Genomic DNA, 17,660 nt, shown 5'->3' with positions numbered 1-17,660 from the left:
TATATATATATATATATATATATATATATATATATATATATATATATATATATATATATATATATATATATACATATATATATATATACACTGTAAACCAACAACGATTAACACATAAAATGAACACACACACACACACACACACACACACACACACACACACACACACACACACACACACACACACACACACACACACACACACACACACACACAACCTCCTTCATATGTGTTAATATACAACAGAGCTCACAGCTAGCTAACCTGCACAGAAGGATTCCACTCACTCTACAGGGCAATGTGTTCCTTTAGTCATATTTAAACAAAAACATAACAGCATGTGAGGGAAATTTGTTCTTAAAAAATCAGGAAGGCCTGTATTCTTTTTTTTCTTCTTAAAACAGTTTGTAATAATAATAATTCCTTAAAAAAACACAGAAGAGATTTCAGTGTCCCCACATCAGATAATGAGCGACCGTTGTGTTGTCTCTCTCTTGTGTGCAGAACACTTACCTTAGACAGTTGGAACCAGCCATGGCCTGCATGCAGAAAGAAATGAGACATAGACAGACGCAGTGGCAGGCTGCCATGGCTTTCCCCTCTGAGTTGTGTGCCCGCTGAGGGGCCCCAGAGCCCCTCTGTGTTATCCAGGGGCCTGACCTGCATGCCAGCATGTCCCACAGCCAGAGGGGGCAGAGCCAGCAAACCCTTGTTGTCTTCACTGTCTGATACCATCCATAGTCTAATGGTCTAACCCTGTGAATGGATAGAACACAGGATGTAAGGTAAACCACTTACAGGCAAACAGCTCTGCCTTTTGTTTGATCAAACACATCTCATTCTGGAAACACATCTCATGCTGAAGTATGTGTCACTCTGTTAGAAAAACAGCACACACATGATATCCTATAACCTGCATTTATGCTCAGTTTTTTAGATGGTCTCTTTTATTTGTGTAATGTAGAGGCATTTATAATGTTTCTAAATCTTGTTTCTTTTTTTAATTTTTAATCTTTATTCTTTTAGCCCTACTGACTTCAAGTTTTGTAATTAGCCAATTTCCACCTTCGGAATAAATGGAGATTTATCTAATCTGTTTTGACATAATATGATAATGTATGACATTATAGTGTTGCTGCACCGTTTTCAATTTCATCAACTGTATTTAGTAGATAGCATACCTTACAGAAATGTATTATATAAAAAAGCGTTAAAGCCAGGCTATTGTTCCGTTTAGTTTCAAATTAACTTCCATATCCAGTCAATATAAAATAGATCAATTCTTCATTCTTAATTGTCTATAAATCAAACACTTAAAGCCTATTAGCAATGTTCAAATTTGAACTTTCGGTTTGAATTGAATCAAACGTTATTTCCTAATGATTATTTAACTATTTCAGAAGGTAGAAATGATTTAAAAACATGCATGAGGGTGAGGCTATTAAAAAGCCTACGCTACCGGACCGAAGTAAACCTAATTATAAATAAAATAACCCACGTCAACAAGCCTATACTTAAAACTATAATTAGCCTACATTTATCAAATTCAAACTAAAGCACAGTTTGTCCACCTAAAAATAAAACTCATTTTCCTTGATTAAGTTTACATTCTTTATAAACAAAGTTATATCTCCCGTATGAGAACATATACAGAATAGAATGAGTGTATGGACACCTATAATCCTGTTATCAACAAATAAGATTATTCTTATGTGTGCCTTTATTTGTAATGCAATGATAGCGTCATGTGAGAGCTGACGATTTAACACGCAGAAGTGCCCCCCCCCCCTCATTGAATTAAAGTAGCGAAATAAAAGCATTTCCTCCGGACTTCAGGTATAATTTCACATCGCCTCCTGTAGGCTATAATGTGATTCTATGTTCCCGTCGCATGAGATGGAAATTGAATTTGGAGACGCTGTCAACGGGTCAGGCCTGTAAAATAAACACATGTTGGGCTGCTAAAATGTGTTGTTCTTATCGCAAAACCAAGTGTGTCCAAACTACTAACACGACGCTACAATAATCTGGTCTCACAAGAATTGTGTTTAAAAGTCATGTAGGCCCAATCAAAGACACGGAAAAATGAAATGTTTTGCGGTTTAAAACGTTGAACTTTTGGGCCTAAAATACCCAGCCCAGGTGTATAGGCACTCATTAGGCTATGTTATGTTTTCATTATTAAACAAATATTCCATGCAGACAAAATAAAATAAAGTATCATACTTTTGGCTATATTTCCAGTGTTTGATCTTTTAATTAAAAAAAGAAGAAAAAAAAACATATAGGCTAATAGGCTATGACCTTGCACCATAAATAGCTGGTCAAGGAAAAAAGTTTCCTCGCTTATAAAAAATTAAACTAAACAGAATGGGCTACACTTTATTCGTTAGGAAACGTTCAAATTTAACGTGCAACAGAACGTTTTCATTCCAAATATTATACTTAATGATGATGGATCCATTCATGTCTTCTAAATGCGAGATTTAAGGTGGTCGTCGTGAGTTAAGTGGAGTCGCTTGACGGGGACAAAGCTGAGGCGTTTGAGGGAATTTGATGCCGTGATCTATTAAATACTCACCAACCGGCACTCAAACTAACTAGCCCATATCTACTAATAAAAAGAATCGTACATTCGAGCTGAATCATTTAAAAATCGACTGATATATCAGGCTGTAGTTTCCAAAAAATGATCCAACTCGAATGCACGATTATTTTAAACTGCTTGTAAATTGTAGACATTCATAGCAGACTTCTTTAACGACAGATACATCCCTAAGCATGAACACTGTTTGTGTGCTTAATTCCAGTTATATTTCAGGGGCATTGACATCTGACGTCATGCCACGACAATGATCACATAATTATGTGCAAATTTGGTATCTGGGGTCTGCATTGAATTGAATACACAGGACCCCAATGGAATCAACTTAAGCCATAGTGTTTTCTTGGGTTTAATCCTTTTAGCATCCTTTTTATAGAACTGTACCTTCTGTGCTTTTTTTTTTGCAAACTGTTAATAAAGTATTCAATCAATCACATGGAAAATATAAGGCAAGGCGCAACGTTCCGCGCCATGACGCACGCCTGCAGCGCACTGTCTGTCGCCAGAGAGTTAACAGCAGTGGTGGAAAAGGTACTCAAATGTTTTACTTAAGTAAAAATATCAATACTGCAATGTAGAAATACTCTGTTACAAGTAAAGGTCCGGAATTCAACATTTACTTGAGTAAAAGTACAAAAGTATTGGTATAAAAATGTATGCTTCATCAGGCATTGTGAGCTTGTAGATCGGCTATTTTCAAATGGCCGAAATATATAGGGCTGAAGTGGTTAATGTAATAATAATCCAAATCTACAAAGTAACTAGTAATTCAAGTTTTCAAATAAATGTAGTGGAGTAAAAGTAGGCTACAATATTTGGATCCGAGATGTAGTGGAGTAGAAGTAAAAGTATTGGAAATTGGAAATACTCAAGTAAAGTACAAATACCTCAAAATTGAACTTATGTACACTGCTTGAGTAAATGTTCTTAGTTATACTTTACACCACTGGTTAACAGCACCCACCCGGCGGCTGAGCCTGCCTGCCTGGGACACACCGACTGAACTGAACCCACCTGTAGCTCCGTGGAGGCGGATCCATGGACCCACTGATCACAGGCACAGGGCCAGGAGGAGACCTCTGTCGCCGGCCATGCGAGCAGTAGGAATGTCACCGTGTCGCATGTCTCTCTCTCTCTCTCTACACACCTGTCCTGCAACTGGTGCTGCCAAAAGAGTCAAAGGGGGAGAGATGTTTAACCACTTAACCCCATATGGTTGACCGGAGACCCTCAGGGCTCTATACTAGTGTATTTTCTGTTTTCTGTTATTGTGGAGAAAGTTTTCGCTGAAAATAGCGCTAGCTGATCGACAAAGCTCACAACGATGCATTGTGTGAGCTTGTCGATCTGCTATTTTCAGAGAAAGCTGCAGGCCTGTCTCATGAATACGTGTCGAAGCAATGGGTTTGAACAATAAAGATAAAAAATGCATCAGTATTATGGAATATTTAATACATGCTCACTGAAGGGTTTTAGGGAGAACGTTTTTGTAATCACCGCATACACATGCAATTTTGCTCTGTCTTATGAGCTCACTCACCCGCCCCCATGCATCGTAATAAAATCCTGCTATTACTTATGTATGGCCAGAGAGAAAGGTAGACTGCCACTTTATCACTCGGAGAGAGAACGGTGAGTGAGACAGAGGCTTGTACAACCATTCCCCAGGGTCATTCTAGCGCCCCCACCTGTTAACCTCCCCTACCTGCCTGCCACTGCATGCCAGAGACTCACACCTACACCTGCTGTATAGCATAGGCTCTGCATCAGCGGTCTTCAACGTTTTTCTAGGCCAAGGACCCCTTATTAGCTGAGATAGAGATGAAGCAGGGACCCCCCCACCACCACTACATTATTTACAATTGTGTTGCAGATTAAACTTTTTTTATTTAGAGTTCATAGATGGCTTCGTTGACTATCATCAGTGTTAATTAATGTTAATTGTTCAACCATCAATACTTATCTTGATTTGCCCCGAAATAGCCGAAAATAGCCAATCTACAAGCTCACAACGCCTCTCAGCGGGAGACATTGTGAGCTTGTAGATCTGCTATTTTCGGCTAATGTTCTCCTCAGAATAGGGATGCAAGTTCTATCACACAAATATTTGGCGGACCCCCTATAGTAGCTCTGAGGACCCCCTAGGGGTCCCGGACCCCCTGTTGATGACCCCTGCTCTATAAGCCTGATTCATACTTCATCACAGTGGGCTTGTAGGTCGGGGGCCTGTTCCTCAAAAGGTGAATTAACAAAGCCTGGCCTTAAGCCAAATCAAGGCTTGACAAAGTCGGGTCCGAAAAGCCTCGTTTGTTCCGTTCCTCAGACGCCAAGCCAGGCTGAAAAGGAGCAACTTTGTCGAGCTAGACCTTGTCAAGCCAGGCTGTGTCCAGCCAGGATAATGAAGCCAGGCTAAATGGGCGGCGATTCGCCGACGACGTATTTCTATAAAAGACCATGAACTCGAGCGCAGATTCCTTGAACTTGACCAATCATGGCAGCGGGGAACAAAACTCGCGCAGCGTTTTTCTCTGTGGCCGAACAGCAGCAGCTCATGCAAGCTTATGAGGAAGTGAAACATGTTATCAACAGAAAAGGAAACGCGACCGCAATAAATAGATCCAGGGCGAAAGCTGGCAAAGTATTGAAAGCACACACAGAGTGTGTGTGTGTGTGTGTGTGTGTGTGTGTGTGTGTGTGTGTGTGTGTGTCAGCGCCGGACGGGCAACAGGACGTACGGACGGGACGGGGGGGGGGGACGGGGGCGGGGGGGGACGCGGGGGGATGGAGGGGACGGGACGGGACGGGACGGGACGGGACGGGGGGGGGACGGGGGTCGGGGGGGTTGACCGCGACGGGATGAGCGGGGGACGGGACGAGACACGCAATAACCCCACATTGCAAGACCACTTTAGTAGAAATTTGGGTTGTGTAGTTACCTTGCCATCATGATGTAACTCCAAAGGTGGACAAGAAATAAAAAATAATTTCTCCATTGACTAGAAATTGATCATTTAAAATATGCTCCTTATTGACTTACAAAGAGGCTCCTTTAAACCCGTAACTAATAATGTATATATATATTTAAATATATGTATATATGTATATGTATATATATATATATATATATATATATATATATATATATATATATATATATATATATATATATATATATGTATGTAGGCTATGTATGTATGTGTTAGACATTTCTTATAATATTACCAAAAAAAAGTAATATATTATCAAACATCTAACAACAATATGAACTATAGTGTTAACAGAGTGACAATGACATATCACATGAGTTATTGTGAAACAATTATGATTCATGGTCACACACTATTTCAGTAATGTAATTACATTGATTATATCTTATTGTATTGATTTCATTTTATTTGAATGCAGGGTCATTCAAATGAGTCCATATACAAACACATGTGTTGAATTAACTGTGGAAAAACTTGAAGAACAAAGACACTGGATTAAGTAAGCTTGGCTGTTAGCCTGCTCCTGACCAGGCTAACTTCACAGCTAAATTGCCATGGTAACTAAGGTAGGCTTGCTTCAATTCTCTTTTGAGGAATCGGATAAGGCTAAACTTAGCCAGGGTGAACTGGCTAAACTAATCTTCAAGATAATTCACCTTTTGAGGAACCGACTCAGCTCTAATCCTGGCTAAATTAAGCCAGGATAGGTGGTAAAGCCAGGCTTTAGCTCTAATTCACCTTTTGAGGAACAGGCCCCGGCTATTTTCGGATGATGGAGCATAAATTAGGCTTAAACCTGGAAAAGACTATATAAGACGGACTTCTTCTTCCTACATGCTCACAAGTCACAATGCTTGTAGATCTGCTATTTTCGGTGCGCAAATAGGCTACACAACCCAAACTATAGGCTACTGGGTCTACAGATCAGAAGAACCTCAATGATGCGTTCATACTGGATAGCTTCAGACCAACAGTTAATGAATAGGCTAATAATCTATATGTGTACAGGTCAGAAGGATACACTACAGAAATGTCAAGCTGTTTTAATACCCATGGACACATGTGGTGAAAAAAAGAATCGTCATTCTAAATGATTGACACCAATGGCACGTCAAAGTGACAATCCTGACTAAACTATTTAAACACACATTATGCACATTAGCCTATACTTACAGGCCAATGTCACTCTTTTTCAACATGCACATTAATAATAATAATAATAATAATAATAATAATAATAATAATAATAATAATAATAGTAATAATAATAATAATAATAATAATGATAATGATAATGATAATGATAATAATAAGGGTAATGATAATAATAATAATAATAATAATAATAATAATAATAATAACAACAACAACACCCACTCTTTTGCACCTTTAGTGAGGTGCACCTTTGCACCTCACACTTGTGGTGTGATATGAATATAGCTAATTCATTTATTTCTAATGTGATACAGCAAAGATTTTTCACTTTTCACATTTACGTTCACATGTAAAATTTACCCCTCAGTTTGGGTCTATTTGTACAATGAATGTCAGAATTTAATTAACAATGAGGATATTCCTATCTAGGCTAATAATTCCTCGTCACACAGATTAATCTATCACAGAACTGTGTGAGTGTGTGTGTGTGTGTGTGTGTGTGTGTGTGTGTGTGTGTGTGTGTGTGTGTGTGTGTGTGTGTGTGTGTGTGTGTGTGTGTGTGTGTGTGTGTGTGTGTGTGTGTGTGTGTGTGTGTGTGTGTGTGTGTGTGTGTGTGTGTGCGCGCGCGTGTGTGTGTGTGTGTGTGTGTGTGTGTGTGTGTGTGTGTGTGTGTGTGCGCGCGTGTGTGGGTGATTGGTTTGAAGGGGGGGGGGGGGGGGGTAGCCTCTTGTGAGAACTGTTATTTTTCGTCCATCAGCCTGGTCCGGCCCAGTGAAGTGGACAGCTCAGCGGCCGCCCCGCTGACTCGGGTCAATGAGACAAACACGAACCCGAAGACGAGCAAATGATGCCAAGTTCACAGAGCAGAGGGCACCGGGAACAGGGGTTAACCCCCCCCCCCCCCCCCAGCTTTAATGAGATGGGGAGAGAAACGGAGAGAAATGTAAACAGGTCCGTGGTCCGCGTGTGTATAACACACACACACACACACACACACACACACACACACACACACACACACACACACACACACACACACACACACACACACACACACACACACACACACACACACACGTGTGTGTGTGTGTGTGTGTGTGTGTGTGTGTGTGTGTGTGTGTGTGTGTGTGTGTGTGTGTGTGAGAGAGAGAGAGAGAGAGAGAGAGAGAGAGAGAGAGAGAGAGAGAGAGAGAGAGAGAGAGAGAGAGAGAGAGAGAGAGAGAGAGAGAGAGAGAGAGAGAGAGAGAAAGAGAGAGAAGAGGAGAGGAGAGGAGAGGAGAGGGACAAGGGGAGGAAAAGCGAGAATGAAAGAGCGAAGGGGAGGAGGAGGTGGTGGTGGTGGTTCGGGGGCCGCTGGTAGCCGGAGGAGGAGGAGGAGGAGGAGGAGGAGGCGCTGGCTGGGTGTACATGTGACAAGGGGAAATATGAGGGACTCTGACAGGTCTTAAACGGTCTGGCGCCAAGGCCTCCGTCTACCCGCTATATTTAGCATGGAGAGATGATGCAGGGAGATGGGAAGAGACGATGAAGAGATGAAAGGGAGGAAAGTAACAATGTCTGAGTAGCGAAAGAAGAACAATATACTCGATTATAGACAAATAAAGCCCCTACACTGTCCCGTTATATTGCAATTAGACGATTCTTTGTGCCATATCACTATCACAGGTCACCAAAATGATCCTTGTGGCGCCGCGTATTACAATGTTTTTTTACGCGTGTTTTCACCCAACTCTGGCAACCTGAACAGATTCTATTGAGCGGACGGTACAAGGGCACCGGGGTTTAATCAACCTGTCTCCGGAACCGCGGATGAGCTGCCCTTTGTGCAGTGGTGTAAAAGTAACTAAGTACATTTACTCAAGTGCTGTACCTAAGAAACATTTTGAGGTATTTTTGTTACTTTACTGGAGTATTTTCAGTATTTTCAGTACTTTTACTTACTCCACTACATCTCAGAGGGAAATATTGTACTTTTACTCAACTACAATTATTTTCAAAACTTTAGTTAATATAGTTTCTTTGTAGATTTAGAATATTATTACAGAACATACATCAACCACTTCAGCCCTATATACATTTTGGCATTTGAAAATACCAGATCTACAAGCTTAAAATGCATCCTGATGTGACACATTGTGAGCTTGTAGATCTGCTATTTTCAAAAGAATTTAAAATATTTTTTATACATTTGAAAACGTTTTCTGCTGCAGAAGGTCGCTCTCTCTGCAGAAGTTCTGCATAACGAGTAGGCTACTTTCTACTTTTGGTACTTTAAGTACATTTTGATACCAATACTTTTTTTTTAACTCAAGTACGTTTTTAATTCCAGACTTTTACTTGTAACAGAGTATTTCTACATTGCAGTATTGATACTTTTACTCAAATAAAAAAAAACATGTGAGTACTTTTCTCACCACTGCCTTTGAGCCTGTTCACAGCTTCAACTTTTTACGCCTTAAAAAAGACGTGACCTTTGAGGGAGGTCGCACGCATGATGTTGCCAAGCAAGGGCAAGAACCGTATTCATAGGATGTGAGCATAATCATATTCATAAATATTAATGTGTCCCATAATGTCTAATTGTCTTGGTTTCAATATAGTGCTGAACCGAATGAGTTATTCCGTCTTTAATGGTTTTTTTTTTGTAATGGTGAGTTAATAGCCCCCGTGTTATCGTGTTTAGATGTGTAACGTCGTAGGAGACAGAACAAATAAATGGTGACTAATTATAAAAGTGTTGTTGATATAATTAGCCCGTTGGGTTTATACACGGAGAGAAAAGCCCGTTAGCTGCCTCCATATGTTGCTAATCTTTTTCTACTCAAAACGTTTCAGTTCCAACTATAGTCAGACGTTAAGGCCTGAATAACTGCTCAGCTGAGGTTCCCTTCACTCACCACCGGCCCTCGCTCCATCTCTGTCATTCCATAAATCTAAGGTGTATTGCCTTTGAAATTAAATTAACTGTCTGGTCAAATAGGCTATGGGACGTTTTACAAATATTGAGCCATGACACAACTCACAAATCACTGTTAATAATGAACTAAACTAAAATGTATTTTCTTAAGATCTGACTATTCAGTGAATAAATGTAATGTAGACTATAGTATGCACGTTTTGTCCATTATGACAATGTTTATTTTATTATATTCGTGTATTTAGTTTTCAATGATGTCAACATAGCAATGAGTGAAAACACTTTCTAATGGGGGCACTGTACAATGACCCGCGGCTATTTGTCATTGGTGAAATGCAGGCAGGCAGTATAGCCTTCATTGTGTCAAATCAGTTTAATCTACAGGGCCAACACCATGGCGAGCTAATCTGTGCTTTATTCACAATGCAAAGAAAACATGGACATCTTTGTCTTAATAAATGCCAACATGAATTTGTGCTTTCTTAAATCCTGCTCCCTTTTACACTGTCCAGTTCACCTTTTAGCCAAAGCCACTAATTGTAATATAAGCAACAAGTGTTTAGTTTTAGCCTGCAATGCAGACATGGATGTCATTTCTCAAATCTTAAATTATTTATTATTATTTTTTCACATCCTGTGCTCTGCAGCTTTCCTTCATTCTCCTAAAGTTTTCTCCCCTTTCCAAAACCCCCCCCGATACAAAGCAATATTTCTGACACATATTATTGCTCAGTGCTAGCCTGCTTAATAAGGACTGTATATTTTTTACACCATGTCCAATTAATTTAATTGAGAACGTGATTTTAATAAGGACATTTGCACACCTGTGGATTTGAGTGTGTAGAGAGGCCACGGGGTCGCACCACGGGGCCAGAGGGGTTAATAGGAAATGTGCGTCTGTCTCTCTGACAGTCTCATTCGGAAGGATTATCAGTTTTTGTTTCAGTTTTATGTCGAAGTGACGATGTTCTGTATCAAGACATGTGGAAGTGGTGGGAGGGGAGGAGAGGAGAGGGGGGGTCCAGACCAACGTCTGTCCGTTCTGATAAAGCTCTGAGAGAGAAAGCTGCTGTTTATCCAAACTCACATTTGACACAAAGTAATAACCGAGGGCTTTCTTCTGCCTAAAACTCGAGCGTAAGCCGCGGCTTTGGCTTTGGACGCGGAGATGGCGACGGGGATTGCGGCGCTAAAAGACTTTAGGGTAAATATGAAGTGACAAGAGACTGCTCTTATTGTGGCGCGTCCAGCCGACTGGCGCCAAGCGGCTCTTTAACAAACCGAGTCCAAGTTAATCAAGGGCCCCGAGAATGGATTTTCTTAAAGGAATAACACACAAAAGAGTGGAGAAAAGAGATTGAGTCGATCGCCACCAGGGTCACGGCGTGAAGGTATGAAGTGTTTCACATGTAGCTACACGGTTTGACAAACACAGGCTGGCGGAGGGCGACACCGCTCTGGCGCTCGCAGGAAAACATCCGTAACGACTGTGTAATAATACATCATCCCGTCGGTCAGATTGAAGTGAAAATATACGAGAATTAAAGCGAGAACTGACGATCCATTTGGGCGGTGGTGATTGTTCGGCAGCATTTTTTAACGCCACAGAAAATATGCTAATACACCCAACACACAAGAACGTTCTTCTGAATTTAATTTGAAGTTGCCTCGAAAATTGACAATTGACACTGATATTACAGGGTGAAAAGGAAAAGTGTTGGTGTCTGTGTCACAATATGACAAAGCTGCGTGTTCTTTTTTTAACGCCCACCAAACAGCCTAGAACTACAAGGAAGTGTTTGCATCGAAGTAGAAGCACTCACCACTGTCATTCATGTGTTTTCTTTTCCTCTTGCCTCGATGCAGCAGCAGCGTTACATCTGGGTTCGCGTGTTCGGAACGGCCCGGGGGGCTGGAGCCCGTTTAAAGTGGCAATGTCCGCTTTATTAGCCGCTGCCCTCCCCGTCAAGTCGTTCACGAGACAAGCAAGCGAGTCAAAGAAAACGACTGATAAATCGGCTCTAGCCTGGAGGTATATGGTTTAATTCTGACGAACAGAGAGACAGCGACGTGGTCTGGCATGCTATCGTTTAAATCCGGTCCGTGCGCGTGCGTGATACGCTGGCCCGGGGGGGTCAAAAAAAGGACCGATAACATATTAATGATTACGCGTCTTTTTATGCACAGGCTTTTAAAAACAACATGAAACGCCGGAGAGATGACACTATATTAAATCTCTCCAAAATGAGCACCGCAACGAGACTTAAATGACTGCTGTGAGTTGCACTATATAGTCATAAAACAGAGCACCGAGATTGTCAATAATCACAGCGATTCCACGGCACGGTGATCGATTCAGACATTCAAGCGGTGGACAGGTTCGTTTCTCCGGAGGTTCCACCAAATGAGCACCTCGTCGACATTATAAAACGCAAGCCGATGGAGGTGATATCTCCACCGGCCAAGAATTGAGGGCTGACCCGGTGTTTGGCTTGGAGATGGGGGTGGGATTTCCCGATCTTTCCTGTCATTGGTTAATATTTTATTCTGTTGACATGTTTTCTTACTGCTAATGCCTCCGACACCTTCTTGTCCACCCCCCTCTCCTCGGGTCTGGCCGGAGCTGTCAAAACCACGCCTATAGAGGCCCACAATTGGTCCAGAAAGCGTAAAATCAGCAATCAAAGGGGCTTGGTTCATTAGTGTTGGGATCGAGGCAGGAAGGACATGTGAGATACTCACAGTTCTACAGTGAACGGGGCAACATCTCACCAGTCTAACTCCGGAGCCGTCGTGTGGAATGATCACACCGTCCAGCCCTCCGACATAGAGAGCGCATTTGTCTGAGAGCGACCGGCGAACACACACAGCAAAGCGCGCCTCTGTCCTCGAAGCGTCGCTGAACTGAACGCACTTTGGCCATTTTTTATTACGGGACATCGCGGAGCTATACCGAAGGACGATCGCGAGCAATTCTTGGCTTTTTTCGTCAATAACGCGTCCGCTAACAACGCGTATTCTGTTTTCTAATTCACTTCTGTGCTTATTACAGAAATCAATTACTCTGGACACGGACCTATACTGCTGTTTGCTGGGGGAAATACCACTGCATATCATTATTTCACTTTGATTTTTTTGGATGCACCGATGAGAGATCCAGTTTTCACAGGGACTGCCATGGCTTATCACCCTTTCCACGCTCACCGGCCGACCGACTTCCCCATGTCAGCGTTCCTAGCGGCCACACAGCCCTCCTTCTTCCCGGCTCTCGCTCTGCCTCCCGGGGCGCTCACCAAGCCCATGACGGACCACTCTCTAGGTGGGGCAGTGGAGGCAGGGCTTCACCCGGCTTTGAGTCACCACCATCAGGCGGCTCATCTCCGCAGTTTGAAGAGTTTAGAGCCGGAGGAAGAAGTGGACGATGACCCAAAAGTCACCCTGGAAGCCAAGGATCTTTGGGACCAGTTCCATAAAGTAGGAACGGAGATGGTTATTACCAAATCCGGAAGGTAAGAATTACGATAATTACGTAAAATTCTGCACACATGCCACATAATCTAAAACGTCCAACGACGTGAACGAGCTGCATTTATTATGCGAGTAGTTTTGTGAACCTAACACATACAGTATTTTACGTAATTATCGTAATTCTTACCTTCCGGATTTGGTAACAACCATCTCAGTCTAAACTTGTACTGTGCGTGAAGGCACAAAAGTCAACTCGATGTTTAAAAATATATATATTATTGTTTTATCAATCAGCACCCATTTTCCATGATTATGTATCTACAGAATACATAATAAAACAGAGAAGTTGGCTAGATATCGATCGGAAGAATTATGATTACCCTGTGCTACAAATAAATTATTTCCAGACATTATTGCTGTTGTGTATTTATGTCATATACGGAATAAGGACACAATAATTTTGTATACGACAATTTTACTAAATTAAATTAAAGTTTTACATCCCCTGCCCTAAAACGTTTCAGTAAAAAGAACAACATTTAGGCCAATATGTTATTGCACAACACGTCCTAAATAAATATCAAACAGCAGGCTACTTTAAGCCAAGATCAAACATTCTGAGGTGGCAGTTGCGCTTCTGAATTTTGTAAACAGCCTGTCACTTGAAAAAGATGGCACGGTGAAGCGATATGGTCATAAATATGTGACTATAGGCTCATAGTCTGTAGCTGTTCTGATCCATTCCAAACAAACACACACACACACACACACACACACACACACACACACACACACACACACACACACACACACACACACACACACACACACACACACACACACACACACACACACACACACACACACACACACACACACACACACACACACAGCTTTAGGATGGTATTCGTGTAATACGCCTGTAATAGCCTTTTTTTCGGTGTGGACATCATATCAGGGATTATTTCCCCCCTAACAGTTTTGGCCGATGCCATAATACAGCACGGAAATATTCACGTTTGTATTTCTATTTTAAAGTCTGCCAATGGTAATATTATGCCATGTTTTTACAAATCGCAGCGAGTTAATTGCGTGTTTATTTTCCTCTCTTTCAGGAGAATGTTTCCCCCGTTCAAAGTCCGGATAAACGGGCTTGACAAAAAAGCCAAATATATTCTGCTGATGGATATAGTCGCCGCGGACGATTGCCGCTACAAGTTCCATAACTCCCGTTGGATGGTAGCGGGGAAGGCCGACCCCGAGATGCCCAAGAGGATGTACATTCATCCCGACAGCCCGGCCACCGGAGAGCAGTGGATGGCGAAGCCTGTTGCTTTTCATAAACTCAAGCTGACGAACAATATCTCGGACAAGCATGGATTTGTAAGTACAAGCAATGTATGTACTTTATTTAATTTCTAATAGCCTAGGGCACATTTGCATTTGATACAATTTAACGATTTAGCTTATATCCACTTAAACCCCCATATGGGTAACCGTAGTCCCTCAGGGCTCTATGGTGCTTTTCTGTTATTGTGGGGAAAGCTTTAGCTGAAAATAGCCGATCAACAAGCTCACAATGCGGCGCAGCGCATCATGTTGTGAGCTTGTCGATCTGCTATTTTTCAGCGAAAGCTTTCCTCACAATACCGATGCGGGGGTTTAAGTGGTTATATAGCCTGCACTGTACAAAAGCTGCTAACTATCATGTCATAGCCTAACGATAGAACATTGAAACCTATGTGGTGTTTTGTTTACAGCCGTGTCGATTTGCATGCATTGTCCTATATTATTCTCTCAGAGATTACTTGCTAACATTATGGCATCAGCCAAGGCTGTTGACACTTTGTCGACACTTCAATTTCCAACTTGCTGCTGACATTATAGCCGCGGGGCTACTTATGTTTTCCAACGACCTCTCAAGAATATTATTAGCCTGAACTTAGTTCCGCAGGGTCAACAGCATCTCGTGAATCTCACCGAGCTTTTTCTAGTTATATGCTATTCATAAAACTCAGGCCCTCCGTATGCCGTGGAATGGCGTCTGGAGCTACAACTCTTGGCCTCATTGGATTTGCCATCATTGTTACGCTGTATTGAGAGATAAATGAATAAATAAATAACATAACATAATATTTGAGGAGAGCGTTTGCAATGCCCGGGGATTAGGCTAAAGCAGTGGTTCTCAACCAGTGGTCCGGGGACCACCAGTGGTCCTTGAGGGGGTTCCAAGTGGTCCCCAGCTAAACGATGGAGAGTTGGTAACCAAATGGACCCTTATAGATCTTTAACTCTAAATTATTGTTAAACATCTGCATTACTTAATTTACAAGGAGTCTTACACAATTAGAGAATGTATAGAAGAAATATTCTAAGTTTTGGGTCTGAGAGTCTAAATCTCATCAAATGGTGGTTCCGTGGCCCAAATGCCGAGTAAATAATGGACCTTGATAGGAAAAATGTATAACTTTAACCCCGTAACTATACGGGGTTAAAGTATTTGAAAATTGGGTCAAAACGCCGCAAGACGTTTGACGTCTGCTGTGATATCTTCATTGAGCGAGTATAACACAAACAACGTGCGCTGGGGCCCCTGCATGTCTTACCCAGGGGTCCCTCAAGTGCAATAGGCATGCAGACTGTAAAAATGAAAAATGATGAATGACTAAAGTAGGCTATACACGTGGTGAAGGGTAGATACAGCCGTGCAGAATGTGTTTAATTCAGTGGTCCTCAAACTTTAAGATTTCAAGGACCCCCCTTAACTCTGACAGTATACTGTCAGACTTGCACAGGTCGATTTAGAACCCCCTGAAAGAACCATGAGAGTCCCTGGACCACACTTTGAGAACCAGTCGTTTAATTCTCCCAAACCTATAGAGATTAAATATTTGCATTATTGCATTATCTGTTTTTTTAGTCCTTGTTTACATTGGACACACATGTGTCCTTAAATTGTGAATTATAAAGCGAATTATACAACTGAGAACAACTGTGGTTTCAACTCTCATGACAACATGTGTGGGCTAGTAAGGTTTTTTTTCTTCAGTCCCCGGTAATTACAGACAAGTCAACATAATACAGTCATTATTATAAAAAAAAGAAAAAAAGGTGTGTCACGAACAATGTACTGGATTATGTACGTTATTTTTATATTACATCTTATGATCGTCTGTCTAGACTCGTATATTTGGTGTGAAGGAAAAAGAGAAAAGCCTTCAGGTGGACTTTTAATTATTTACGTACACATCTCCCACCACCCCCCCCCCCCCCACCCCTCTCTCTCTCTGCAGACGATTTTAAATTCCATGCACAAGTATCAGCCCAGATTTCATATCGTGAGGGCCAATGACATCCTCAAACTCCCATACAGTACGTTCAGGACATATGTGTTCCCGGAGACCGACTTCGTGGCTGTGACAGCATATCAGAATGACAAGGTAAGCACTGAGCAGAGTCAACATTATTAGACAGCCTCGTATAATATGGCTGCTACTGTAGTTTGCATACATGTCCTAGATCAGCGGTTCTCAACCTGTGGGTCGGGACCCCCAGGGGGAGTCCCCACATGATTTTTTTTGGGGGGGGGTCCCCAGATGACAGTGAGCAACAATTTAATAATAAATACCTTTAAAAAAACAGCAAAAGTAATCAAAAAACTATAAAAACTGGTTGTGAGCTTGTACATTTTATATATTTCACAATATTTATCTGGGGGTTCCCCAGTTCAAATATGATTATTTTGGGGGGTCACGGCTTGAAAAGGTTGAGAACCACTATAGACCATTCCCGTTAAGAGTTAATCTGAGGGGCCATTTTGTAAGTCGTCTGATTTTCCTATACAGTGGTGTATATTTTTAATTGCTGTGTTCCGTAAGCTTGTAGGTTTTAACATAGCCTACCTGCTGATATTTTAGGCTGTAAATTCAGATTTACTGCGCTCTTGCACGGTATAGGTTTACATGCGAGGCCTGTCTGTGATTCCAGATCTCTGGCATTGTTTTAAAAAATGTTTAGACTTCGTGGAGTAGTAATCCGTTTTAGGCCTATCCTTAGGCTAACTGCTGAGTAAAAATTAGAAATATGGTTTGCTGTGTTTTGTGTACAGTAGTAGCCAAAGGAAACATGCCTCTTCAGTTGGTAGGAATTAGATCTGCATAGGTGTTTTTTTTGTCCCTCTCTTTGATTGTAAAACTCTACTGACCCTAACATTTTGAGGGGTTGTAGACTCTAAAAAATAGAAATATAATTTGTAGACTAAAAAAAATTGAAATATGGTTTGTAGACTCTAATAATTAGAAACATGGAAACATGCCTCTGCAGTTGCTAGGAATTAGATCTGCATATGTGTTAGTCCCTCTCTTTGATTGTAGATCAGTATAATTCCTAGATTTGATAGCACCCCCCCCCCTCCTCAGATGAAGCTAATTGGGGTTTGTGTCGAGGGGTGGGGTTGGGGGGGCTGGTGGCCTTGTTGCAATCGTAAAGTTTATGGCAAAGAGTCACAATCGATTAGAGGGCACTTAGG

General features: G+C 41.6%; 1 protein-coding gene and 1 long non-coding RNA gene across 3 annotated transcripts in view; one reads left to right on the top strand and one right to left on the bottom strand.

Moving 5' to 3' along the window:
- Nucleotides 1-179: 179 nt before the first annotated feature.
- On the bottom strand, nt 180-11,606 carry LOC308084882. Its single transcript, XR_013933124.1, has 3 exons — nt 11,488-11,606; nt 3,620-3,769; nt 180-756 (listed from the first exon to the last, which is right to left on the bottom strand). It is a non-coding gene; the product is annotated as an uncharacterized lncRNA (long non-coding RNA).
- Nucleotides 11,590-17,660, top strand: part of tbx2b (T-box transcription factor 2b) — a 12,966-nt gene continuing 6,895 nt past the window's right edge. The window contains exons 1-3 of one of the 2 annotated variants that reach the window (XM_080427843.1): nt 11,590-13,173; nt 14,248-14,515; nt 16,426-16,572. In XM_080427843.1, the coding sequence (XP_080283969.1) occupies nt 12,812-13,173; nt 14,248-14,515; nt 16,426-16,572 (777 nt within the window). In that variant the 5' untranslated portion in view covers nt 11,590-12,811. Of the gene's footprint in view, nt 13,174-14,247; nt 14,531-16,425; nt 16,573-17,660 lie in introns of both variants that reach the window. The other variant, XM_080427842.1, reaches the window with a different exon arrangement.

The sequence above is a fragment of the Gymnoscopelus braueri genome (genome assembly GCF_963280865.1).
Source record: "Gymnoscopelus braueri genome assembly, chromosome: 5".
Lineage (NCBI taxonomy): Eukaryota > Metazoa > Chordata > Actinopteri > Myctophiformes > Myctophidae > Gymnoscopelus > Gymnoscopelus braueri.
Note: the sequence above shows the minus strand (reverse complement) of the source record. Positions and strands in the feature narration are given on the sequence as shown.